A 23,759-nucleotide genomic window follows, 5' to 3' on the forward strand; every position below is an offset into this window, starting at 1 on the left:
CCAGATAAGGAATCAAAACTCCTTGATGCTTCAGGGAAAAGGATCGCCTCCCAGGCAGCTAACTTTTGGCGTATATGTAACACCCAAGCATTGCTAGCAAGATATGACCGCGCGCACTGCGATGAAATGGAACAGCTCATTCAATTTCTACCCCAGGAACACAGACCTGGTATGTGAGGGACAATTCATTTCTAATAATCAAATAAGATGCTCCCCAGATGCTGCTGATACATCCGCCAGAGCGGTGAACAGTAGTGTTCTTTTAAGAAGACACGCCACGCTGCGCATATAAGGGTTTAACCCAGAGGTTCAGACCTCAATATTTAACACACCTTTTGATAAGAAACACCTTTTTGAGCCGGTGGTAGATTCTTCACTTGACAAAATGAAGAAGGATACGGAAGTGGCTAAATCCATGGGAGCCCTTCAGTCTCCACAAGGCCGTGGTTCCTTTCAGCGCTTCTTTTATTGAGCAGGATCCAAAAATACTTCCACAGACCTTGCGTCCATCTATAAAGGCAATAACAAACCCTCAGGTTCCAAAACCTTCTTTAGAGGCAATTACAGAGGAAACAATGGCAAGGGCAGGGGTAGGGGTTCCAATACACGTACCTCTCCCTCCAATACAAAACAGTGACTTGCCCATAGTTCCCCCCGACCATATAACAACTGTGGGGGACGACTGTCACAATTTCTACCAAAGTGGCACTCAATAACAACAGACAAGTGGGTTCTCCAAATTATCCATTCTGGTTACTGCCTGGAGTTCATCAACACTCCTCCAAATATCCCCCCAAAGTCGCACAAACTCTCACCGGATCACCTATACCTTCTCAAACAAGAGGTACAATCACTACTTCTAAAACAAGCTATAGAGCCCATACCCCACAACATCAAGGGTCGGGCGTTTACTTCTTTTACTTCCTAATTCCCAAAAAGGATGGCTCTCTCAGACCCATATATCTCAGAGAACTACATTTTTTACATACAATCAGACCATTTCCACAAAAGCTCAAAGGAGTTATCAAACACGCGCCGGAGGTCTTTAAAGACCCAGTCAGAGCCAGAGTCATTAACCCGTGTGTTGGACTTGGCCATTTTTGCAGGGTCATCCCTAAACTTTTTGCCTTCCTCCTGTATTTTTTCTGACCTGTTGTTGGCTGTTTAATGACTCTGGGCGCCTTACCACTGCTGATCAGTGCTAAGGTGCATATGCTCTCCCTATGGTAAAATGTTGACGTTGATTGGTTTCCATGTTTGGCTTATTTGGTTTACTATCAGCCCCTAGTAAAGTGCACCAGGAGTGCCATGGCTTGTAAATACAAATGCTGCTGGTGGGCTTGCAGCACTGGTTGTGCCACCCACAGAAGCGGCCTAGTAAAATGTGTCTAAGGTCTGCCATTGCAGAACCTGCGTGCAGTCTGGTACTGTCATGCTGACTGCACAAGTGCACCTACTTGCCAGTCCCTAAACCTTCCCTTAACTACATATTAGTCACCCGTATGGTAGGCCCAAGGGCAGGGTGCATTGTAGGCATAAGGTAGGACATGCCCTGATGTGTGTGGCATGTCCTAATAGTGAATTACAGCCATTTTCGTTTTTCACTATTGAAAGGCTACCTGCTCTCCATAGGCCAGAATGGGCTGCTGGAATTATTACACTCTATAATCCCAGCGGACTCAGAGAGCATGGTAGAAAGTCAAGTTTAGTATGCCTGAACTCAGAATAATAAAATACTTCTTTTAGTAAAGTTTATTTTAATATCCTGTGTTTGTAAATACTACTTTTAGAAAGTTAGTATTTACTTGCTTAGCCATTTCAGTTCGCCTCTGCTGTGTGTGTGTGTGCTGCCTAGTTTCAGTGAGGGGCAGGGCTGGGGAATTCCAGGAGACAGGCTGGCTGCCAGGTGGTGGGTAGAGAGATTACACCAGGATGGGTGGGAGGAGTACACCTTGACTCTGAATAGACCTGTGCTCTGCCACCACAATGCTGGCTCCGCCCCCTGTGGAGCGGCTGATGTCTCTGCCCTGCTGCTGAAAGGAAAGAGCAGAGTCACCACAACAAAGTGCTCCAGAACTGGACTGAGCCAGGCCCAGGCCCCCTGGCGCTAAAGAACAAAAGAAACTGTGTATAAAAGAAGGGGCCCTGCTCCTAAGAAATCCGATCCTGTTTACGCCATGAAGAAACTCTGCCTGAAGAGGAGGACCTGGGAAAGCTACATGGAGGACTACTGTCTCTAAGCCTGGGAGACTGGCCTGTGGTGGGTGCCTTGCTGCAAGAAGGAGAGGAAAAGACTAAGAAAGACTTTTTGAATCAACTTGTGCTTTGTGAACAATCTCCAAGGGCTTGCTTGTGAACTTGCCCCCTGAACTGCGCCCCAGGAACAGTGGGCGCTACCCCTCCCTGGAAGAAAGGAAGCTGCTGCGAAAGGGTCCCTGCTTGTCGCAAGTGCATACCTGCGCCAACCAGAGACCCCGGATTCTAACAAAATGCCATTTTATTTTCTGCTTCTCGCAGGGGTATGTCTGGTTGGGGGCGGGCGGGAGCGTTTGCCTGGTTGGGGGCGGGTGGGTGGAGGAGTGGCTTCCACCATTCTGTGTGCCCTGACTCTTTGGTCGGCGCTGGGGCCGACCAAAGCAGTCATGCGCGTGCTACATTTTTTCTATGTAGGCGTTCCTACTGGTGCCCTACTGGGCGCCATCCGGGACTCTGCGCCAATCACAACGCTGCCATTGCAGCTTTGTGATTGCCTTACAGAAGGGGAGGGAGCTGTGGCATACCTGTTTCTGTTCAAAAGTTGAACGGGCCAATGCCGGACCCCGGCCCAGGAGCTGAGGCGGTGCGGTCGGGACCCGGTCAGGTGAGCCCTACGTCAAATGAGACACCATCTTTAATCAAGGGAAACAATCTTGCGCCAAAGCGATGTCTCTTCTCGGTGTGACGCGCCCTCCATGCATCATAGGTGGTGTGCTTCACGATGATAAATGCGGTCTGATGACTAACATGTGGTGTAGAATGATCTAGTGTGGTATGTGATTGCGTTGCTCTGTAGTTCTGCTAGGCGCGCAGACGCCGGCTGGTCTCCAGATTTACTGCACGTTCCCTGCCTTTGGCCGACTGTGTTAAACTCGCGTACTTTCTGATTTTATCGACCCAGTTAGAGGTTGCTGCATGCGTACCCTCGCTTTAACTACAAAAACAATATTTTCTAATGTTATGCGTGCAGCTTTCCCCGCCCTTTCCGATTCTTCCAAGGTGAAATGCTCAACATTTCTATTTGTCTGTTTAGTTGCACATTTCTCTGTGCCCCGCAAATACTTGTCGTAAAGGGTTCCAAACTGTGCATTCCCTGGATTTCTTCAGTTCTCCAGTCATGGTTCGTATCAAAACAAAAGTTTAGCTTTGAGTAGTTTTCCATAATGTTAACAAGGTTTTATTTTACTTGAGAGAATGTTGAACGATAGAAATATGAAGTGAAACTCGCCTCTATGTTTCATCCATTTCTTTTGGGTTAAAGAAAAAACAACCTGCTGCCCGGATCACCGAGCTTTGAAACAGTGTATGGACAGCTCCTGTATGACAAGTCGCCATTTCTTGGCATTTACATATCTGTTAAGTGCCCCGTGTCACGTTCCTTCCCTCTGGCAGACGCAACTTAATATGTTCGGGCTAGCTCGTCATAGTGCAGTGCGGGAATAATTTTACGCCCTACCACTTTCAAATGTCACCAGCCGCCACTGCTAGTCACGAGGTAGGTGACTCCTCCTTTCAGTGATATTGCGCATGGTCATCGACTTCATCTTCAGATTGTTTTTTTCCACCATCGGGTTCGGATGTGACTCGCTACGCACCGGTTCGACGCCGATCCTACGGTTCCTCTCGGCACGTACAACATTCACCCTCGACGGTATTGTTTCCGATCGCGTTCCCCTTTATTAGCAGATCGTGTTATTGCTAAAAACAAATTTCGATCAGAGAGCTCGTGGTCGGCCGTCAGGCCTAACCCCTGGTTCGACTTGCGGTTAATGGAACGAACTCCCTTTAAGTTCTGCCCTCGGTGCCACGCGAAATACCCGCGCACTGACTCACACGCCATCTGCAATCTGTGTTTGTCACCGGAACACAGTGAACATGACCGAAACGCGTGCCGAGCTTTCCGCTCCAAAAAGACTCTTCATTACCGTCGGGCTCGACAACGCAACATGCAGAGCCACCACACAGGCTCCATTCCAGACCTCTTCGGGCCTGAATCGGAGGAAGAAGAAGCTGACAACCCCATCGGAGCCGATGAGGAACAGGAAGAAATCTCCCTTTCCGACGATGGCTCTGACCAGGATGAAGATGTTCTGCATGGACAACGTACTGTAAGTACAGTCCCTACCTCGCCCCAACTTCCAGTTCCAATTAAAAAGGCGGCTCCGACCAACCCATGCCCTCGGGCCCCGGTCGGAGCTGAGAACACGCTTCCGACGCCCCGCCTCCAGGCTTGGCACCAAAGCCTACCAAAAAGCCTCCTGGCTCCGAAAAGCCCCATGCCAAATCGGGCACCAAGCCAAAGCCTTCAGGGTCAAAGACAAAGTCCAGCACTGGACATCACCACTTGGTACCGAAAACAATGTCGGATCCGAAAACTCCAACTAAGAAACCATCAGCCCTGAAACCTTCGGCGCTGAAACAGACTGAGACTCCAAAATCACCCAAAAAGCATGCTTTCGGTGATCCGCTTGAAAAACCGGATCTGAAACAGAAAATTCTGGTCATACATCCAAAAACTGGACATATAACCACCAAAGTAACTTTAAAGATGGGTGCTACAACAGAAGTGTAATACCATATTCCATTAAAGAAGAGTACTGTTGGGACAAATCCTTCCCCTCCTCCTCTTCCTACACTACCTTTACCCCAGTCTCTGCCTGTGCCAACTTCACCTGAGCACTCACCACCACATACACTTGACAATCAAGGTGATAGGAATGGGGGGGGGGGGATGATGATGATGGCAATCAGCCCGGACCTACAGATGAGTGGGATGGCTATAACACGGACAACGATCCAGACCTATATCCTACCAGACCCTTTCCACCAGATGACAGTGTAAGCTATATTGAACTTCTAGGCAGGGCTGCTAATTACCATGGGGTCCAACTCCATAAAGAATCCCTTGAAGAGGACTTCCTTTATGAGACATTAAATAGCACACCAAAATCTACACACATGTTGCCCATGTTAAAAGGAATGACCAGACATGTAGACGACATCTTTAAGGATCCTGTCTGAGCACGTTTCCTTACACCTAGGGTAGATTAAAAAATATAAGCCTGCCGCATCGGATCCAGTGTACATAAGAGGACAGATCATCGCACTCCACCTTCTTCCTCCCCCTCGGTTACCTTGGTATATCCCTTTCTCCTCTCTCTCCTTAGACTCATTAGTAGTTTGTAATGCACGTAAAAGGGCAAACTCCCAGACTACTGAAGATGCAGCACCCCCAGATAAGGAATCAAAACTCCTTGATGCTTCAGGGAAAAGGATCGCCTCCCAGGCAGCTAACTTTTGGCGTATATGTAACACCCAAGCATTGCTAGCAAGATATGACCGCGCGCACTGCGATGAAATGGAACAGCTCATTCAATTTCTACCCCAGGAACACAGACCTGGTATGTGAGGGACAATTCATTTCTAATAATCAAATAAGATGCTCCCCAGATGCTGCTGATACATCCGCCAGAGCGGTGAACAGTAGTGTTCTTTTAAGAAGACACGCCACGCTGCGCATATAAGGGTTTAACCCAGAGGTTCAGACCTCAATATTTAACACACCTTTTGATAAGAAACACCTTTTTGAGCCGGTGGTAGATTCTTCACTTGACAAAATGAAGAAGGATACGGAAGTGGCTAAATCCATGGGAGCCCTTCAGTCTCCACAAGGCCGTGGTTCCTTTCAGCGCTTCTTTTATTGAGCAGGATCCAAAAATACTTCCACAGACCTTGCGTCCATCTATAAAGGCAATAACAAACCCTCAGGTTCCAAAACCTTCTTTAGAGGCAATTACAGAGGAAACAATGGCAAGGGCAGGGGTAGGGGTTCCAATACACGTACCTCTCCCTCCAATACAAAACAGTGACTTGCCCATAGTTCCCCCCGACCATATAACAACTGTGGGGGACGACTGTCACAATTTCTACCAAAGTGGCACTCAATAACAACAGACAAGTGGGTTCTCCAAATTATCCATTCTGGTTACTGCCTGGAGTTCATCAACACTCCTCCAAATATCCCCCCAAAGTCGCACAAACTCTCACCGGATCACCTATACCTTCTCAAACAAGAGGTACAATCACTACTTCTAAAACAAGCTATAGAGCCCATACCCCACAACATCAAGGGTCGGGCGTTTACTTCTTTTACTTCCTAATTCCCAAAAAGGATGGCTCTCTCAGACCCATATATCTCAGAGAACTACATTTTTTACATACAATCAGACCATTTCCACATGGTATCACTTCAACAGGTACTACCTCTTTTGCAAAAAGGTGACTTTCTTTCTACTCTGGATTTAAATGACGCCTACTTTCATATTCCAATCCATCCAACTCACCGCAAATTTCTCAGATTTGTGGTAGCAGGTCAACACTACCAATTCAAAGCCCTCCCATTCGGAGTCACCACTGCCCCCACAGTCTTCACAAAATGTCTGGCGGTAGTAGCGGCGCATCTCAGAAGACAAAGCATCCATGTCTTCCCCTATCTGGATGACTGGCTCATCAAAGCCAGCACTTACCAACAATGCCACAAGTACACTCCCGTAACCATTCAGCTGCTTCACCAGCTAGGGTTTCCAGCCGCTCGATCACTTCCAGCTTGAGTGTTTATGCAACTTTTGGGAATGATGGCATCTTGTATCATGATCATTCCCCTTGCCAGATTCCACGTGTCCACTTCAAGAATGCTTAGCCAGTCAGTGGAACTAGTCACACGGTCTATTAACCGATCTAGTGTTGGTAAGCAGTCGTACTCCTCGCTCTCTGCAGTGGTGCAACACCTAAAATCTGTCAAAAGGATGGCCGTTCATAGACCCGGTTCCACAGACAGTCTCTCACTGGCTGGGGAGCTCATCTTCAACAACACACAGTGCAAGGGCTGTGGAGCCGCCACCAGCGAAGGACCCTCCACATCAGTCACTTAGAGCTGATGGCAATCTTTCTAGCTCTCAAAGCCTTTCAAGATCACCTGTCTGACAAAAGCTGTGTTAGTCCGAACCGACAACATGACAGCCATGCATTACATACAAAAACAGAGGGGGACCCACTCTCCCCAACTGTCCCACTTAGCCCAAGACATATGGCAGTGGGCTATTTACCACAACATCTATCTCCTAGCGGAACACCTCCCAGGCATCAACAACCAGATTGCGGATCTTCTCAGCAGAGATATCAAATACACGAGTGGGAACTTCACCATCAAGCTCTCCACCCATACTTCCAATCCTGTGGAGTCCCTCACATAGCCCTGTTCGCAACACCCGAAAACGCAAAATGTCAAAGCTTCGCCTTCAGGTATCCACACCGGTTGTCCAAAGGCAATGCTCTATGGATTAACTGGTCAGGGATATTTGCCAACGCTTTTCTGCCTCTCCCACTCGGAAACTCAGGCAAACATCCCTCACACTAATACTGGTGGTTCCAACATGGGCACGTCAACCCTGGTTCACAACCCTGTTGGAACTCTCTCTGGTACCACACCAAAATTACAGTTAACTCCCAGTCTCCTCACATGGAGCCATTGAGAGATCAAACACCCAGATCCCAAACAATTGAGCCTCGTGATCTGGCTCCTGAAGTCATAGAGTTTGGTTATCCATCCACCAGAATGTATGAACATTATCAAGGAGGCCTGAAAGCCTACCACGAGAGCCTGCTATGCAGCCAAATGGAAGCGATTTGTTATTTATTGCAATAAGAATAACATCAACCCTCTTGATGCTTCCATACAGAACACTATCTGCTACCTGTTACACTTACAGTTGTCGTCATTGGCCTATACATCCATCAGACTGCATCTCGCCGCAATTGCAGCCTATCGTCAAAATAGGCAACATTTATTGCTCTTCAGAGTGCCTGTAATCAAAGCATTTATGGAAGGACCAAAAAGAGTTATACCACCAAGACCTCCACCTGCTCCAGTGTGGAATCTTAATACAGTCCTTACACCATTTGAACCCATGCACAAATGTGAGCTACAGTTCCCTATGTGGAATACGGCTTTCCTCATTGCAGTCACTTCACTGTGGAGAGCGGGTGAACTTCAGGCACTTACAATAGAAGAACCCTTTTTCCAGCTACACAAAGACGAAGTAGTTCTTCGCACTGATCCCAAATTACTACCTCAGGTAGTATCTGCATTTCACATTGATCAGTTGGTTGAATTATCTGTTTTCTTCCCTCAACCTGACTCTGTTGCAGAAAGAGCTCTACACACCTTAATTGTTAAAAGAGTACTATTGTATTACATTGAAAGAGCCAAACCTTTTCGTAAGACCAAACAACTTTTTGTTGCTTTCCCACCACCTCACAAGGGCAGTCCTATATCATCAAATCAAGTATTACTAGGTGGATCGTTAAATGTATCCAAATTCGCTACGCTAAAGCCAAAAGGACTCTAACTGTACCCTCCTGGAGCACATTTCACTCGTAAGCTAGGGGCTCCTATGGCTTTTTTGACCAACATCCCTTTTACTGACATTTGTAAAGCTGCAACATGGTCCACCCCACACACATTCACCGAACACCATTGTGTAGATGTGTCAGCCAGACAGAAAGCTAATGTGGGCCAAGCAGTACTTAAAACGCTGTTTCAGATAACTTCATCAGTTACAGGATAGCCACCGCTAAGGGGCGACTGCTGTATAGTCTATGCACAAGCATGTGATCTACAGCTCACATGCTTCGAACGGAAAATGCTACTTACCCAGTGTGCATCTTGTGTTGGCATTTGGCATTTAGAGCTGTAGAATCTCATGCACCCACCCACCTCCCTGGGTACCTGTAGCTGCTGTAGTTCTCTTCATACTATACAGGCTTACACATGGACATCTCTATTCTTTACTACTACTCCATTCTCTCACCCTCTGCGGGAAAACAATCTGAAGATGGAGTCAGTGACCATGCGCACTATCACCGAAAGGAGTCACCTACCTCGTGACTAAGAAGACTTCTTCAAAGAAAAGCAAACTGCAAACATCCGGCGATATATGCACAAGCATGAGATTCTACAGCTCTACATGCCAAGAACAGATGCATACTGGGTACGTAGCATTTTCCTTCTCCTCTCTCCTTCACACTTTTCTGTATCCTCTCCTCTACCTTTTCCATCTTCCTTCACTCTCCCTGTCTTCACATCCCTACAGGTTCACTGCTGTCCCTTCTTTTTCTTACTTTCTTTTCCTCTCTCAGATCATCACACTCCACCTTCTCCCCCTCCCTCTGTTACCTTGGTATATCCCTTGTTCCTCTCTCTCCTTCACATTTCCCTGTTATCCCATCTCACACTTCCTGCATATCCCTACTAAGTGATGAAAACATCCCATCAAGGGTGGCAAGTGAGTGTGAGCTCTGCCTCGTTATTTGTGCCTGGCTATATATGGTCAATCTGCGGTCCCCGCTGGCAGACCGCACAGGTGCCCGAGCGGAGGAGAAGCCTTGGAGTGAGTGTGACTTCAGATTTCCCTCTTCCCCAGTGGAACCATGACGAAATATCAAAACATTTGACATAAACAGAGTCAGGGATCTCAAAACAAGTGGTAACTGTTTATACACTTTTCAACTTATAATAAGTATGCGTCCAGTGTGATGCAATATGAGTGGAACCAAGGAGTTCATTTGTTCCCTAGGTCATGATGAAAAGCCAACAGGGGCACGGCTTGAAACATGAATGAATGAATGAATGAATGAATTTATTTGTAAAGCGCTACGTTCACTCCAAGGAGCATCTTGGCGCTAACAGACCATGAGCAGAAAACAGAACAGTAACGGAAGAGATAAGGAAGCGGATAGACTGTGAGTCCCTATTGATTATCCTGATAACAGGGAGAACGCAGTACTATCAGTAACGGAAAAAATCCACGTTTTTAATAGCTTTCTAAAAAGGCATTCTGATTGGGCCAGTCTCAACTGGAGCGGCAAGCTGTTCCAGGCTTTAGTACCCAAAACCGCTATGGTTTTTCCCCCTTTTGATTTCAGTCGATAACTGGGGACTGTCAGACAATGTCCTGAGGATGATCGGAGAGAACGCTGTGTGGTATAAGGCCGAATTCTAGTCCTAAGATATGTTGGCCCTGATGCTTTAGTAGCTTTATAGATGATAGTTAAAATTTTGAACAAAATTATTTTATGTATAGGCAGCCAGTGTAGATGTTGACCTTTAAGGGCACTAGGTACATAACAACTTAGTGTCCTAATCTTCCCCTTTTTAATCATACCGACTGGTGGTCAGAATAAATAGGACAGACCAACCAGCCAGATATTTGTAAGATGCACCCCAGCACAGAATAACCCCACTCCTCTTTTAACATCATTTTCTTAATCATTATAGATTCAACTTAAGTGACCCACGTAATCCGTGGGTCGCAGCATGTCCCGTTCCTCATGGGAATGGGATGGACCCAATGATGAAGCAAGCCACCAAGGGGTAACTCTGGTCGGTGAGGGTTTCATAAGAAATGTATTTCTTCTCCAGGGCGGTTTAGTACATTTTTGCAAGGCTAGGTTCCCATTTTGTGGGTGTATTTGATCTTAGACACCGTCCTTCATGGGTCATGAGTCTTCTTGTGAGCCTGGCCAGTAATTTGCATGTAACTTTGCATGACCTTCAATTTCCCCCTCAGGCAAGTCAAAAAGTGTGAGTTGTGATTCCCAATTTGCACATTCACTGCATGATCGTGAACGCTTTCATTTGGGGTAACAAACAAGCATAAGTTGCAGTTAGTCATTCCTAGTAGTGCACCCTGCACCCCACATCCACACTGCGTGTGCCGCGATCTCAGAACCAACCCGGCGTTAGCCCAGCCCCTGGATTCAGAGCGGTTCTTCCTCTGCTTGAATATTGCATCCATGCCCTGCTGCACAATTTGATTTATTGTGGATCTTGGCGGCTTGTGATATATCTGGCAGTGTAGCACCATCCAAAGCCGTTATCTTGGGCTCTTTGGTAGCACTCCAACCCAGGCCACATCAGAGACAACCCTATGCATTTCACGCTGTTTCTCTACAGATGTGTGTGATAAGTAGGGGATATCGTATGTCACATGGATGAGCCCCAGCATTGATCTTCTGAGATATTAGACGATTATCCTTTAATTCCAGCAAGACATATTAGACCATCATCCAGTTATTCCAGCTAAATGCTCAATGGCAACCTCTTGGAGCACTTCCTCATGGTTTGCTGCTTCAGAATCGTATGCATCGCTACATTGTCTTTGCCCTGCAGAAGGCCATGAAAACACTCTCATTGAGCCAAAACCAACATCACCTACGTCTGTGTAGTAAAATTGTTACCATGCTCTTTGCGATGCATTTTGTATAACTTCAGTTTCCTTTCTAGAAATTTCCATGAAAGGGCAGGCACCAAGAGCAAAGGGACTTTAGATTGTGTTGTAGTGAACGACTGACTGTTCTCTCACCACTTTCTAAACTCTTACACATGCAGCCTCCTACCTATCACTGTTTCTGTTAGTTTAGCTCGATAGTTATTAATTTGATTTATTTTCTCGATGTATTACTATAAATAGTTTAATGTAATCACGCTTCTTGGTCTTAGTGACGACCTGTTTAACATTTGAAAGGCTTGGGAGTTTAGCAAACTATCAGGTTTGAGTCTTCATTCCCCACTTTGATGAACTATCATTATTATTCTTTCAGATAGCAAAACCATCATTTACAAATGCATTTTGTTGTATGAAAAGCATAAATATCCTAGGAAAAGCCCAGAATTCTTGTGAAGCTTTGAACCCATCCTATTTGAAGATGCCTTCTTTGCTTTCCATAATTTACTTTACTCCAGAGTACACATGTCGCCCTTTCCCACGTCAGCTCTCTGCCTCATCCTGATCACCTGCCGCCATATTGACAAGTGGACACGGATGTGGTTAGTATGTCGCTCATGGCCTTACATGTGGGGTGCAGTAGTAACACGCGGGCCCGCACTGCCTCTAATGCCATTTGCATGTGACACGCCATCGCCCTTATATCCAGTGTAAACTCGGAGTATTCCAGAAAATGAGAACATTTGTTGCTTTCACCTAATAGCATTCTACTAACAACCTCTTCTCGGCTTCTTGGCATTTCCTTATATCTGCGGATCCACGTCTTCCATTGAGGCCATCTTTGCCAGCTCTACTCAGTCTCCTCCTCCATACCATGCTCTCTCACAGCTGACAACTTTCAGGAGAAGACTCATGCGATTAGGAAGTCCCTGTCTGCGGTCAGCATTCTTCTTCACACTCACTCATAGCACTCACTCCACCACACAGCCTCTCCATCTGCTCCCTCGCCTCACATCTGTCCTCTATGCACTGCTGCTTATCACCACTCTCTACAGATTTACTGTCACATGCTTTACTCCGCGGTTTATTCTGTTCCTCGATCTGACTGCTTCCTTCGCTGACTACCTCTGAGCTGCTGCGGTCCTCCAGTCCTCAAGGAGCCCAACGTCGAGTCCTCGATCTGCCTGCATCGCTTTCCCAGTTGAATTCCTCAATATTGCAAACCTTTCCCTGTCTTTCCGTACCTAAAGCTCCCTGCACCACCACTTAAGTCAGGTCATTCTGCTCCCTACTAAAGTGCCATCATGAAGAATCTTAAGCGATGTATCCCCTTCGTCAGCAGCATCCTTGCCACCACACAACCCACTGCCCTGGAGTCCGCAGTCTCAAATCACCTTCTCCCTGACGCACTGCCTGTTGCAGTAAGAGCTTTGCCCACCATCCCCACCCCCTCCTGCGGTCTCCTGTCCCCTAAACTCCCTCACCCATGTGCTTATGACCACCTTCTACTTCATGCTCATCGCCTCTGCACCGAATCTCAAATCTGATGGTTTAGGAATAAACAAACCCAAATCACACCTTCCTTCCCAGAGGGCGGACACCCAAGCTCGGTGGCCAGTAATGTACCCACAGCCCGGTGTGATCTTCAAAAGGTTCTGTTGGTGCATGCACCACCAGCACACTGCTCTTCTCAGTCTGAATGGTAGTCATGCATGACTGATGGCTGCGCATGGATCTATGTAGTCTTGGTGCGAGACATGCATGATTGGTGGTAAGTGATTTGCACACAGCCTTCTATAGCTGCGATCGTAGATACGGATGACTAGTGCTTTGCACAATTTCACAAATGAGCAGTGAATAGTAATTTGCACATGGCAATGCATGCTGTTGGTGACAGACACACATGAACGCTGGATACTAAGTTGCACATGGCATTGCATGCTGTCTGTGACAGACACACATGAACTCTGGATACTAAGTTGCACATGGCAGATGCATGCTCTCGGTGACGGACATACATGAGCAGTGACTAGTCCTTTGCATCATGATGCTGCATGCTGTTGGTGACTGATGTACATGACCTATGACTGCTCTTTTGTACATGGCGGTGCATGCTCTTGAAGACAGGCCATACATGAATGGTGACTAGTAAACGCTCGTGTATGTCTGTCTTCAAGAGCATGCTCTTGATGAGAGACACACATGAACGATGGATAGTAAGAGGCACGTGGCAGTGCATGCTCTTGAAGACAGACAGACATGAGCGGTGACTAGTAACCGGTCATGTATGTCTGTCTTCAAGAGCATGCTCGTGATGAGAGACACACATGAACGATGGATAGTAAGAGGCACGTGGCCCTCCAGGCTCATGGTGATAAGTGGTGCATGCTCAGGGATTGGCACCTCTGTCGTCAGCGGAGGACTTGATGATTGCTCCCTGACATCTCTCCTCTCTTTTGCAGGTGATGGACTTACTGCATGCCCGGGGTCCACGGATGGTGATGATCACCAGCTCTGACCTACCTGCCTCCCTGGGGGAAGACTACCTGATGACTTTGGGGAGCCAGAGGAAAAGTATGCACTCGCTTCCGCCACCTACATCCTTTTCCTCCCCTGTCTCTGTTATATAATCTTATAGCGTTATGTTATATAATCTTATAGCGCGCAGCTACTCCGAAGAGTGTCCCGGTGCAAGCCAGTGAGAGGAGAGGTGTGGTGAATTTATGCAAACAGATGAGTCTTCAGCTTTTTCTTGAATGAGCAGAAGTCTTGAGTACTGCGGAGAGCCAGTGGAAGTACTTTCCAAGCTGTGGCAGCTCTGACTGTAAGAGAACAGCCTCCCACTCTTAAAAGCCAGAAGCGGGGTACATGGGCCAAGAGTTGGGAGGAAGACCGGAGATGCCTGGAGGGAGTGTAAAACAAAAAACACTTCCGAAGATAAATGGGGCCGCAGGCAAACAGGGCTCGATGGGCCAAGGTCAGGGCTTTAAACTTAACTCGTTGGGCCACAGGCAACCAGTGGCGGGAACGCAAATGCTGTCTGACGCTGGTCCTCATTGGAATATTAAGGACAAGTCTTGCGCCCGCATTCTGGACAGCTTGTAATTTATTGAGACGGTAACTCAGAAGGCCGACATACTAGGCGTTCGCGTAGTCGATCCGTGAAAGAATCAGAGCCTGGATCACCGGTTCCTTAGCAGTTCTGGGAAGAAGTGGGAGGAATTTCCTCAGGGTCTCTCCCAGCAATAGTGATATCCGGGGAGTGTGTTTCATGAGGGAGGTACATGGGGGGGTGGTTGAGGTAGTGAGATGATAATCAGGCCTTGGTGTAGATTTTTGGGATTGTATGAATAATTGAGGTAACTTGTTGAGTGCAACGAATACCTGGAGGTGTCTTTGTGCTATAAGTGACAAGATCAGAAGGCCCTAAGACTTCTATTGACGCAATAACCAAGTTTTAAGGACTTCCTCAATGCTGGAGGAAAACTGGCGGATTGCAGATCACAGGGAGGTCGGATCCAGTTGAAAGCCATAAAAGTAATGAAGCTCGTGCCGCCCCAAGAGGAGCGTTTAAAGGGAGGGACAACCAGATTACAGGCGGAGCTGGGACTGAGAGTCCTACCAGGATATGTGGCTTTAAGTCACCCCCTTAACAGTGCATGTGACTGCCTTTATGCAGAACTGCCTAATAGTCTGCAGTCAGGGTCTGACATCTACAGTCTAGATATGAAGATGCATTGGAGATGTCATTCCATCTGTGTGGTGGAAACGGAAATGTGCCTATTTCCTTAAAGCCGCCAATGCGTTTCTAGATTGCAGTCACTATCACTGGTCCAAGTCATGTCCAAAGGTGTTTTGCACTAGGCGTGCGGAAAAGAGGCCTTCCAATCCTACTGCGTTCTCATAACAGAAAGCTCCTTGGATATCTTCAGATCATGCGCAGAGCAAAGGTGAGGTTCAAATGTCGCGGCCCATGAATGCAAGCAGGAAGAATCCCCCCGTCGATCTGTTTCTGTTCATTGCTTAGAGACCTGGATCCACCAATCAAGACTCGGCTGGAGTTGTAATAGGAGAAGACCTGGACCCACTCATGGCCTTGTCACTCAGCACTCATCTTCTTTTGACTCAATGGCATTAGTTCAGCCTTTCTTTTAAATGAAACTGTATATTGCGACCACCTGTTCAGGTGATTGGATTCCAGACTTGTGAATGGTGATCAGTGCTTGCTCTTTAAAGGTCGACCGTTCTGGTCCATGTTGTAGTCGTCTGTTCTCCAAGTTACTCATGCTGGAAAAATGCGACGGCACTGCTGCATTACTCCGGGCCAGCAGACGCACCACCACTCTTTTGCATTCTGCGACTACCTCACCAACCATGCCGACTAGAGTTACTTTGATGTATTTATGAGCCTTTGGTGGCCAGATGAGTCGGGTGGCTAAGCAAAGTAAAAAAATCCCTGGAAAGCCGCTCATACACTGAAATCTTCACCCAATTGTACTATGGGTTTTGTTGAACCCTCACATTACATTGACCATTCATCACCATTACATCAGACATCCCAAACTCAAATACAGATTCAAACTGAAATGTAATGCATACACTATTCTCAGGTTAAAAAAGAGTTTAATGTTCTTTAAAAATATGATTAAATTTCGGAAATATTCCGAAGATATACAATATTAAAAATACATTTAGTACGTTACAATATCATTAAACATGATTCCAAAAACAATCATGAACAACAAACCTATTGCAACCCTACTACAAAACAGTCATTGTTCTCTGTTTGAAAATACATTGGATCCCAGAGCTGAGTATAATCTGTCCGACACTTTTTTGTAGAAAGGATTTCCTTTTTATCTAAAGGTCACTTGCTCTTTAGGATTTTTGAGTTACAGAAGCGTCGACGCGTTTCGGCGGTCTACAAGCTTTAAAAGCTGAACCACCTTCCTCAGGACAAAGTGCGATACGGGGTCACATTTCTTCTTGTTTATACAATTAATATCGTAGGAAAAGTCTGTCGTATTGCCGCTTTAAGGCTAAGGACAATCCTGCTTGTTATTTTTCAATTGTATGGTCTACTCCTTAGATTTGTCCCTGCAATCTTATCCTTTTTTTCTCATACAATGCCGACACTTTCACCATCTGTTGATCTTGGTGATATGTGTCCTTGTATTAATCATGTATATTTAAAGGCCACGTATATAGACTTGAATAAAATCTTATTTAAAATATATGTTATGCGAGAGTGGTTTTTCTACCCGCACTTCTTTATATCCTCGTAGACTCGTGATATGTCTATCCGGACGGTAATTAACAATCTTACTTCTATGCAGTGCTATTCGTCATCCCTTTTCCTCGATGAGGAATTAATATTGTATCTCTTCGGAATATTTCCGAAATTTTAATCATATTTTTAAAGAACAGTAAACTCCTTTTTAACCTGAGAATAGTGTATGCATTACATTTCAGTTTGAATCTGTATTTGAGTTTGGGATGTCTGATGTAATGGTGATGAATGGTCAATGTAATGTGAGGGTTCAACAAAACCCATAGTACAATTGGGTGAAGATTTCAGTGTATGAGTGGCTTTCCAGGGATTTTTTACTTTGCTTAGCTGTTCTAAGAACCCTGTTCCCTGGAACAAGTTGGGTCATCTCTCTCTTTGACAAACCAGATGAGTCGGGTGCCCATGAAGTACAGTATCCAGTAGGAAACAGCTGCTTAGCATCGGACGAGTGCAACAGCCTGCCACATTTTCTTGGTTGGTGTACCGCAGGTCTTCGTCTATTTTTCAAGGTTGAGAACAAGGCTGGAACCGGGTAGAGTAAGCAGAGCGCGCTCTACATTCTCTATCATGGCGTCAACTGGATTTTACATCTCATGTTTGCTTGAAGTGTCACAATTTGTCATCTTCAGCCCTTCATCTCTCTGATCTTTGCCTGTGTGAGCCCCTAGCTCTTCTTGCTTCCCCTTCGCCCCTCCAGAAATTCCTCCCACTTAGTGTCTTTAATTGGTCAGTTCTGTGCCAGATGGACCGACTTAAAAGAGTTCTGCAAACTTTTTGACATTTACTATTTGTAATGTTATAAGCCCAGAATAACTGTTGTATAAAGTTTTCACTTCATAGAAAATATTGAAAGTTGAAACTCCTTTTGTTTCCCTTTCCCTATTTGTCTTCCCTAGTTAACTCACACTTCCTTGTTTATTCTCCCTCTCCCTTTATTCTTTTAATCCTCTTACTGTCCTCTCTTCTTTCCACAACATCTTTCTATTTTCTTTATCCACCTCTTACCTTCTATTTCCTGCTTTTTCTCTCTCCTTTACACCCCCTTGCATCCTTCTCCCTTGTTCTCCACTCTGAGTCACTGCTGTATCTTTATTAATTTAATGTCATTATCTTTTCCTCTTTCCTTCCTTGTATAACTCATATTCTCTCAGCTTTTTTATTATCTCTCTTACTCACTTTTCTCCTCTTTTCTTTCTCGTTGCTAGTCCCTCCCCACCCCAAGGCCTTAGTACTAGCATGATTTCCTTTTTTTCTATTTTCTCATTATCTCTTCTCTTTCCTTTCTACCCTGATTTCCATCTCTCATTCCCAAGTGTGGCTCTGTGTCATCTGTGCTTTACTCTACCACCCTCTCTCTCTTTGTCTCCACCCGAAGGGCTCAGCAGAAAGACAATGTCATGCTTTCATTTTCTATACCCTTTCTCTCGCTCTCTCTCTCTCTCCTCCTGGAGGACTCAGCAGATACACTAATGCAGTCTGTCCTTGTCTACCCTCTTTCTCTCTCTGTCTCCTCCATAAGAGCTTAACAGTAGCACTATTTCATTCCGTCTTTTTATATTCTCTCTCCCTCTCTCTCTCCTATCTCCCTGTCTCTCTCCTCCCTCCCCCTGCGGGGTCAACAGTATCACTATTCCATTCTCTCCTTCCTGAGGTCTCACCAGGAGCACATTCCATTCTGTCCTTTTGTAGAATCAATCTCTCTCTGTCTCTCTTTCTCGCGTCTCCTGGAGGGCTCAACAGATACACTATTTCAGCCTGTCCATGTATACCCCCTCTTCATCTCCTGCCTAAGAGCTCAACAGTAACACTATTTTATTCTGTATTTTTGTATTGCCTCTCTCTCTTTGCCTCCTCCGAGCGAGCTCAGCAGTAACAATGTATTTTAGTCTGTCCTTGGTTATACCCTCCTCTCTCTCCGTGTCTCCTCCCTGAGGACTCAGCTGTAATACTATTCCATTCTCTCCTTCCTGAGCTCTCACCAGGAGCACTATTTCATTATGTAGTTTTGTATTCCCTCTATCTGACTCCTACTCATTTTGCATAACCTCACTCGTACTCTTTCTCTTCCCCCAAGAGATCAGCACTAACACAATTTAATTCTGTTTTTTACTTATATCCCCTCTCTCTTTGTCTCCTTTCTGAGGTCTTAGTAGAAACACTATTTCATTCTGTCCTTTTGTATACCTTCTGTTTCTCCCTCTCAGAGCTCAGCACAAACACTATTTCATTCTGCCCTTTATTATACCCCTCTGCTCTGTGTGTCTCCTGCTTATTGACTCTGCAGTACCATTAATCCAGTCTCTCCTTCCAGAGGTCTCAACAGTAACACTATTTCATCTCTCAGTCATGTCCTCCCTCTCTCTCATCCCTGAGGACTTATCAGTAACATTATTTCATTCTCTAATCTATGCCCTCCCTCCCTCTCCTCCCTTTGGTCTCAGCAGTAACAATATTTCATCTCTCGGTCATGCTTTCCACCTCTCTCGTCCCTGAGGTCTCAGCAGAAACATTATTTCCTCTCTCAGCCATGCCATCCCTCTCACTCATCCCTGATGTCTCAGCAGTAACATTATTTCATCTCTCAGTCATGCTCTCCATCCCTCTCAACCCTGAGGTCTCAGTAGTAACATTATTTAATCTCTGAGGCATGCCTTTCCTCTCTCTCCTCCCAGACATCTCAGCAGTAACATTATTTCATCTGTCAGTCATGCCCTCCCTCTCTCTCATCCCTGAGGTCTCAGCAGTAACATTATTTCATCTATCAGTCATGCCCTCCCTCTCTGTCAGCCCTGAGGTTCAGCAGTGACATTATTTAATCTCTTAGTCATGCCCTCTCTCTCTCTCTCTCTAGTCCCTGGGGCCCGAGCAGTAACACTATTTAATCTCTTAGTAATACCCTTCCCCTGTCTCCTCCCTGAGTTTTAGCAGTAACATTATTTAATCTCTCATTCTTGCCCTCCCTCTCTGTCATCCCTGAGGTCTCAGCAGTGACATTATTTAATCTCTGAATCATTACCTCTCTCTCCTCCCTGAGTCTCAGTAGTAACATTATACTATCTTTCAGCCATGCCCTCTCTCCTCCCTGAAGTCTCAGAAGTAACCTTATTTCATCGCTCAGTCATGCCCTCCCTCTTTGTCATCCCTGAGGTTTCAGCAGTAACATTTGCTCGCTTAGTCATACCTTCCCTCTCTCTCCTCCCTGAGGTCTCAGCAGTAAAATTACTTAATTCTCTCATGTATGCCCTTACCTTCTGTCATCCCTAGGTCTCAGCAGTAACATTATTTCATCTCAGTCATGCCCTCCCTCTCCTCCCTGAGTCTCAGTAGTAACATAATTTAATCTGTCAGTCATGCCCTCTCTCCTCCCTGAAGTCTCAGCAGTAACATTATTTAATCTCTCAGTTATGCCCTTCCCCTCTCTCCTCCCTGAGGTCTCAGCAGTAACATTATTTCATCTGTCAGTCATGCCCTCCCTCCCTCTCTATCCTGAGGTCTCAGCAGTAACATTATTTCATCTCTCAGTCATGCTCTCCGTCCCTCTCTCTCCTCCTAGAGGTCTCAGCAGTAACAGTAGTACATCTCTCTGTCATGCCTTCCATCTCTCTCATCACTGAGGTCTCAGTAGAAACATTATTTTATACCACAAGACTGCCTTCCCTATTTCTCCTCCCAGAGGTCTCAGCAGTAACATTATTTCATCTCTCAGTCATGATCTCCCTTTCTCTCATCCCTGAGGTCTCAGCAGTAACATGAATTAATTCCCTCATGTATGCCCTCCCTATCTTTTCTCCTTGAGTCTCATTTCTAACACTATTTCATTTTCTCATGTATGCTCTCCCTCTCTGTCAGCCCTGAGTTTCAGCAGTAACATTATTTCATCTCTCAGTCATTACCTACCGCCTTCTCCTCCCAGAGATCTCATTAGTAACATTACTTAATTCTCTCATGTATGCCCTTCCCCTCTGTCATCCCTGAAGTTTCATCAGTAACAATATTTCATCTCAGTCATGCCCTCCCCCTCCTTCCTGAGTGTCAGTAGTAACATTATTTCATCTCTCAGTAATGCCTTCCCTCTCTCTCTCTTTCCTGAGGTCTCAGCAGTAACACTGGTTCTTGTTCTTGCAGCTAAAGCTGATGGCACACAGGTGACGGAGAGAATACGGTTGGAGATGCCAAAGGTGGATGCTGTGTTTGTGGGCACCGGTGACCTCTTTGCTGCTATGCTCCTGGCTTGGACGCACCATCATCCCAATGATTTTAAGGTGAGGCAGATGCAGTAACCTCATGGTCACTCAGTTCTGCACTTTACATCAACTTTCGGCAGAAGGACATTATTGAGCCCGGAGAAGATCCCAATGGCACTTGGAGGGAGGGAGCTCTACTTCCAACCAAAATGGAGCTTCTTGTGTTATCAGATTGGTCATCAGTGAGACTCTCTGTTGAGATCAGGAAGGAAGACTTGCTTTTCCCTCTTCTGGGAACATGTATTAATGGCCTTTTACTTCCTGGGCCAGGGGTGAAAATCCTCTCATTATGCTCTGGTGGGATTACCCCAGTTGGGCTCTGATTTAAATCTTCCTATCAGGCTCTGGTGGAAGTTCTCTTGTTGGGGTTTGGCAGGAGTCTTCACCTTGGGCTCTGCTGTGTGTCTCCCTGTTAGATACTGCTCGGAGTCCTCCCATTGGGCTCTGGTAGGAGTCCTCCCGTTTGGCTCTGTTAGGAGTCCTCCCGTTTGGCTCTGGTAGGAGTCCTCCCGTTTGGCTCTGGTAGGAGTCCTCCCGTTTGGCTCTGGTGGGAATCCTCCCGTTTGGCTCTGGTGGGAGTCCTCCCGTTTGGCTCTGGTGGGAGTCCTCCCGTTTGGCTCTGGTGGGAGTCCTCCCGTTTGGCTCTGGTGGGAGTCCTCCCGTTTGGCTCTGGTGGGAGTCCTCCCGTTTGGCTCTGGTGGGATTCCTCCCGTTTGGCTCTGGTGGGATTCCTCCCGTTTGGCTCTGGTGGGATTCCTCCCGTTGGGCTCCGTTGAGAGTCCCCCTGTTGGGCTCTGTTGAGAGTCCCCCTGTTGGGCTCTGTTGAGAGTCCCCCCGTTGGGCTCTGGTGAGAGGGAGTCCTCCCGTTGGGCTCTGGTGAGAGGGAGTCCTCCCGTTGGGCTCTGGTGAGAGGGAGTCCTCCCGTTGGGCTCTGGTGAGAGGGAGTCCTCCCATTGGGATCTGGTGGGAGGGAGTCCTCCCGTTGGGATCTGGTGGGAGGGAGTCCTCCCGTTGGGATCTGGTGGGAGTCCTCCTGTTGGCTCTGGTAGGAGCCCACCCATTTGTCTATGGTGAGAGTCCTCCTATTGGGTTCTGGTGGGAGTCCTGCCGTTGGGCTCTGGTGGGAGTCCCCATGTTGGGCTCAGATGAGAGTCCCCATGTTGGGCTCTGGTGAGAGTCCCCCTATTGGGCTCTGGTGAGAGTCCCCCTGTTGGGCTCTGGTGAGTGTCCCCCTGTTGGGCTCTGGTGAGTGTCCCCCTGTTGGGCTCTGGTGAGTGTCCCCCTGTTGGGCTCTGGTGAGAGTCCCCCTGTTGGGCTCTGGTGAGAGTCCCCCTGTTGGGCTCTGGTGAGAGTCCCCCTGTTGGGCTCTGGTGAGAGTCCCCCTGTTGGGCTCTGGTGAGAGTCCCCCTGTTGGGCTCTGGTGAGAGTCCCCCTGTTGGGCTCTGGTGAGAGTCCCCCTGTTGGGCTCTGGTGGGAGTCCCCCTGTTGGGCTCTGGTGAGAGTCCCACTGTTGGTCACTGGTGGGATTAGAGGGAGTCCTTCCGTTGGGCTCTTGGTTAGAGGGAGTCCTCCCGTTGGGCTCTTGGTAAGAGGGTGTCCTTCCATTGGGCTCTGGTGGGAGTCCTCCTGTTGGCTCTCACCAGAGTCCTCCCGTTGGGCTCTGGTGGGAGTCCTCCCGTTGGGCTCTGGTGGGAGTCCTCCCGTTGGGCTCTGGTGGGAGTCCTCCTGTTGGGTTCTAGTGGGAGTCCTCCCGTTGGGCTTTGGCTGGGAGTCCTACCGTTGGGCTTTGGTTGGGAGTCCCCCCGTTGGGCTCTGGTTGGGAGTCCCCCTGTTGGGTTCTGGTGGGAGTCCTCCTGTTGGGTTCTGGTGGGAGTCCTCCTGTTGGGCTCTGGTGGGAGTCCCCCTGCTGGGTTCTGGTGGGAGTCCTCACATTGGGCTCTTGGTGAGAGGGAGTCCTCCCATTGGGATCTGTTGGGAGTCCTCCTGTTGGCTCCCACCAGAGTCCTCCCCTTGGGTTCTGGTGAGAGTCCTCCTGCTGGTTCCCACCAGAGTCCTCCCATTGGACTCTGGTAGGAGTCCCCCCATTGAGCTCTGGTGAGAGTCCCCCCATTGAGCTCTGGTGAGAGTCCCCCCGTTGGCCTCTGGTAAGAGTCCCCCTGTTGGACTCTGGTGGGAGTCCTCTCGTTATGCTCTGGTGAGAATGAGTCCTCCCATTGGGCTCTGGTGGAAGTCCTCCTGTTGACTCTGGTATGAGTTCTCTCTTTGGGCTCTGGTAGGAGTCCTCCTGTTGAGCTCTGGTGAGAGTCCACCCCTTTGGGGTCTGGTGAGACTCTGACCATTGAGTTTGGGTGAGAGTCCCCCTGTTGGACTCTGGTGGGAGTCCTCCTGTTGTGCTCTGGTGAGAGTGAGTCTTCCCGTTGGGCTCGGGTGGGAGGGAGTCCTCCCACTGGGCTCTGGTAGGAGTCCTTCCATTGGGTTCTGGTGAGAGTCCCCCTGTTGAACTCTGGTGAGAGTCTGCCCATTGGGCTCTGGTGGGAGGGAGTCCTCCCGTTGAGCTCTGGTGGGAGTCCTCCTGTTGAGCTCTGGTGAGAGTCCCCCTGTTGGGCTCTGGTGAGAGTCCCCCTGTTGGGCTCTGGTGAGAGTCCCCCTGTTGGGCTCTGGTGAGAGTCCCCCTGTTGGGCTCTG

The 23,759-nt window shown here is 47.5% G+C and overlaps 1 protein-coding gene across 2 annotated transcripts in view; it reads left to right on the top strand.

Moving 5' to 3' along the window:
- PDXK (pyridoxal kinase) overlaps positions 1-23,759 on the top strand; it is a 471,678-nt gene that overhangs the window by 439,064 nt on the left and 8,855 nt on the right. For both annotated transcript variants that reach the window (XM_085620780.1, XM_085620781.1), the window contains 2 exons: positions 14,003-14,114; positions 20,956-21,092. In XM_085620780.1, the coding sequence (XP_085476906.1) occupies positions 14,003-14,114; positions 20,956-21,092 (249 nt within the window). The remainder of the gene's footprint in view (positions 1-14,002; positions 14,115-20,955; positions 21,093-23,759) is intronic.

Source organism: Triturus cristatus, chromosome 8 (assembly GCF_964204655.1).
Source record: "Triturus cristatus chromosome 8, aTriCri1.1, whole genome shotgun sequence".
Taxonomy (NCBI): Eukaryota; Metazoa; Chordata; class Amphibia; order Caudata; family Salamandridae; genus Triturus; species Triturus cristatus.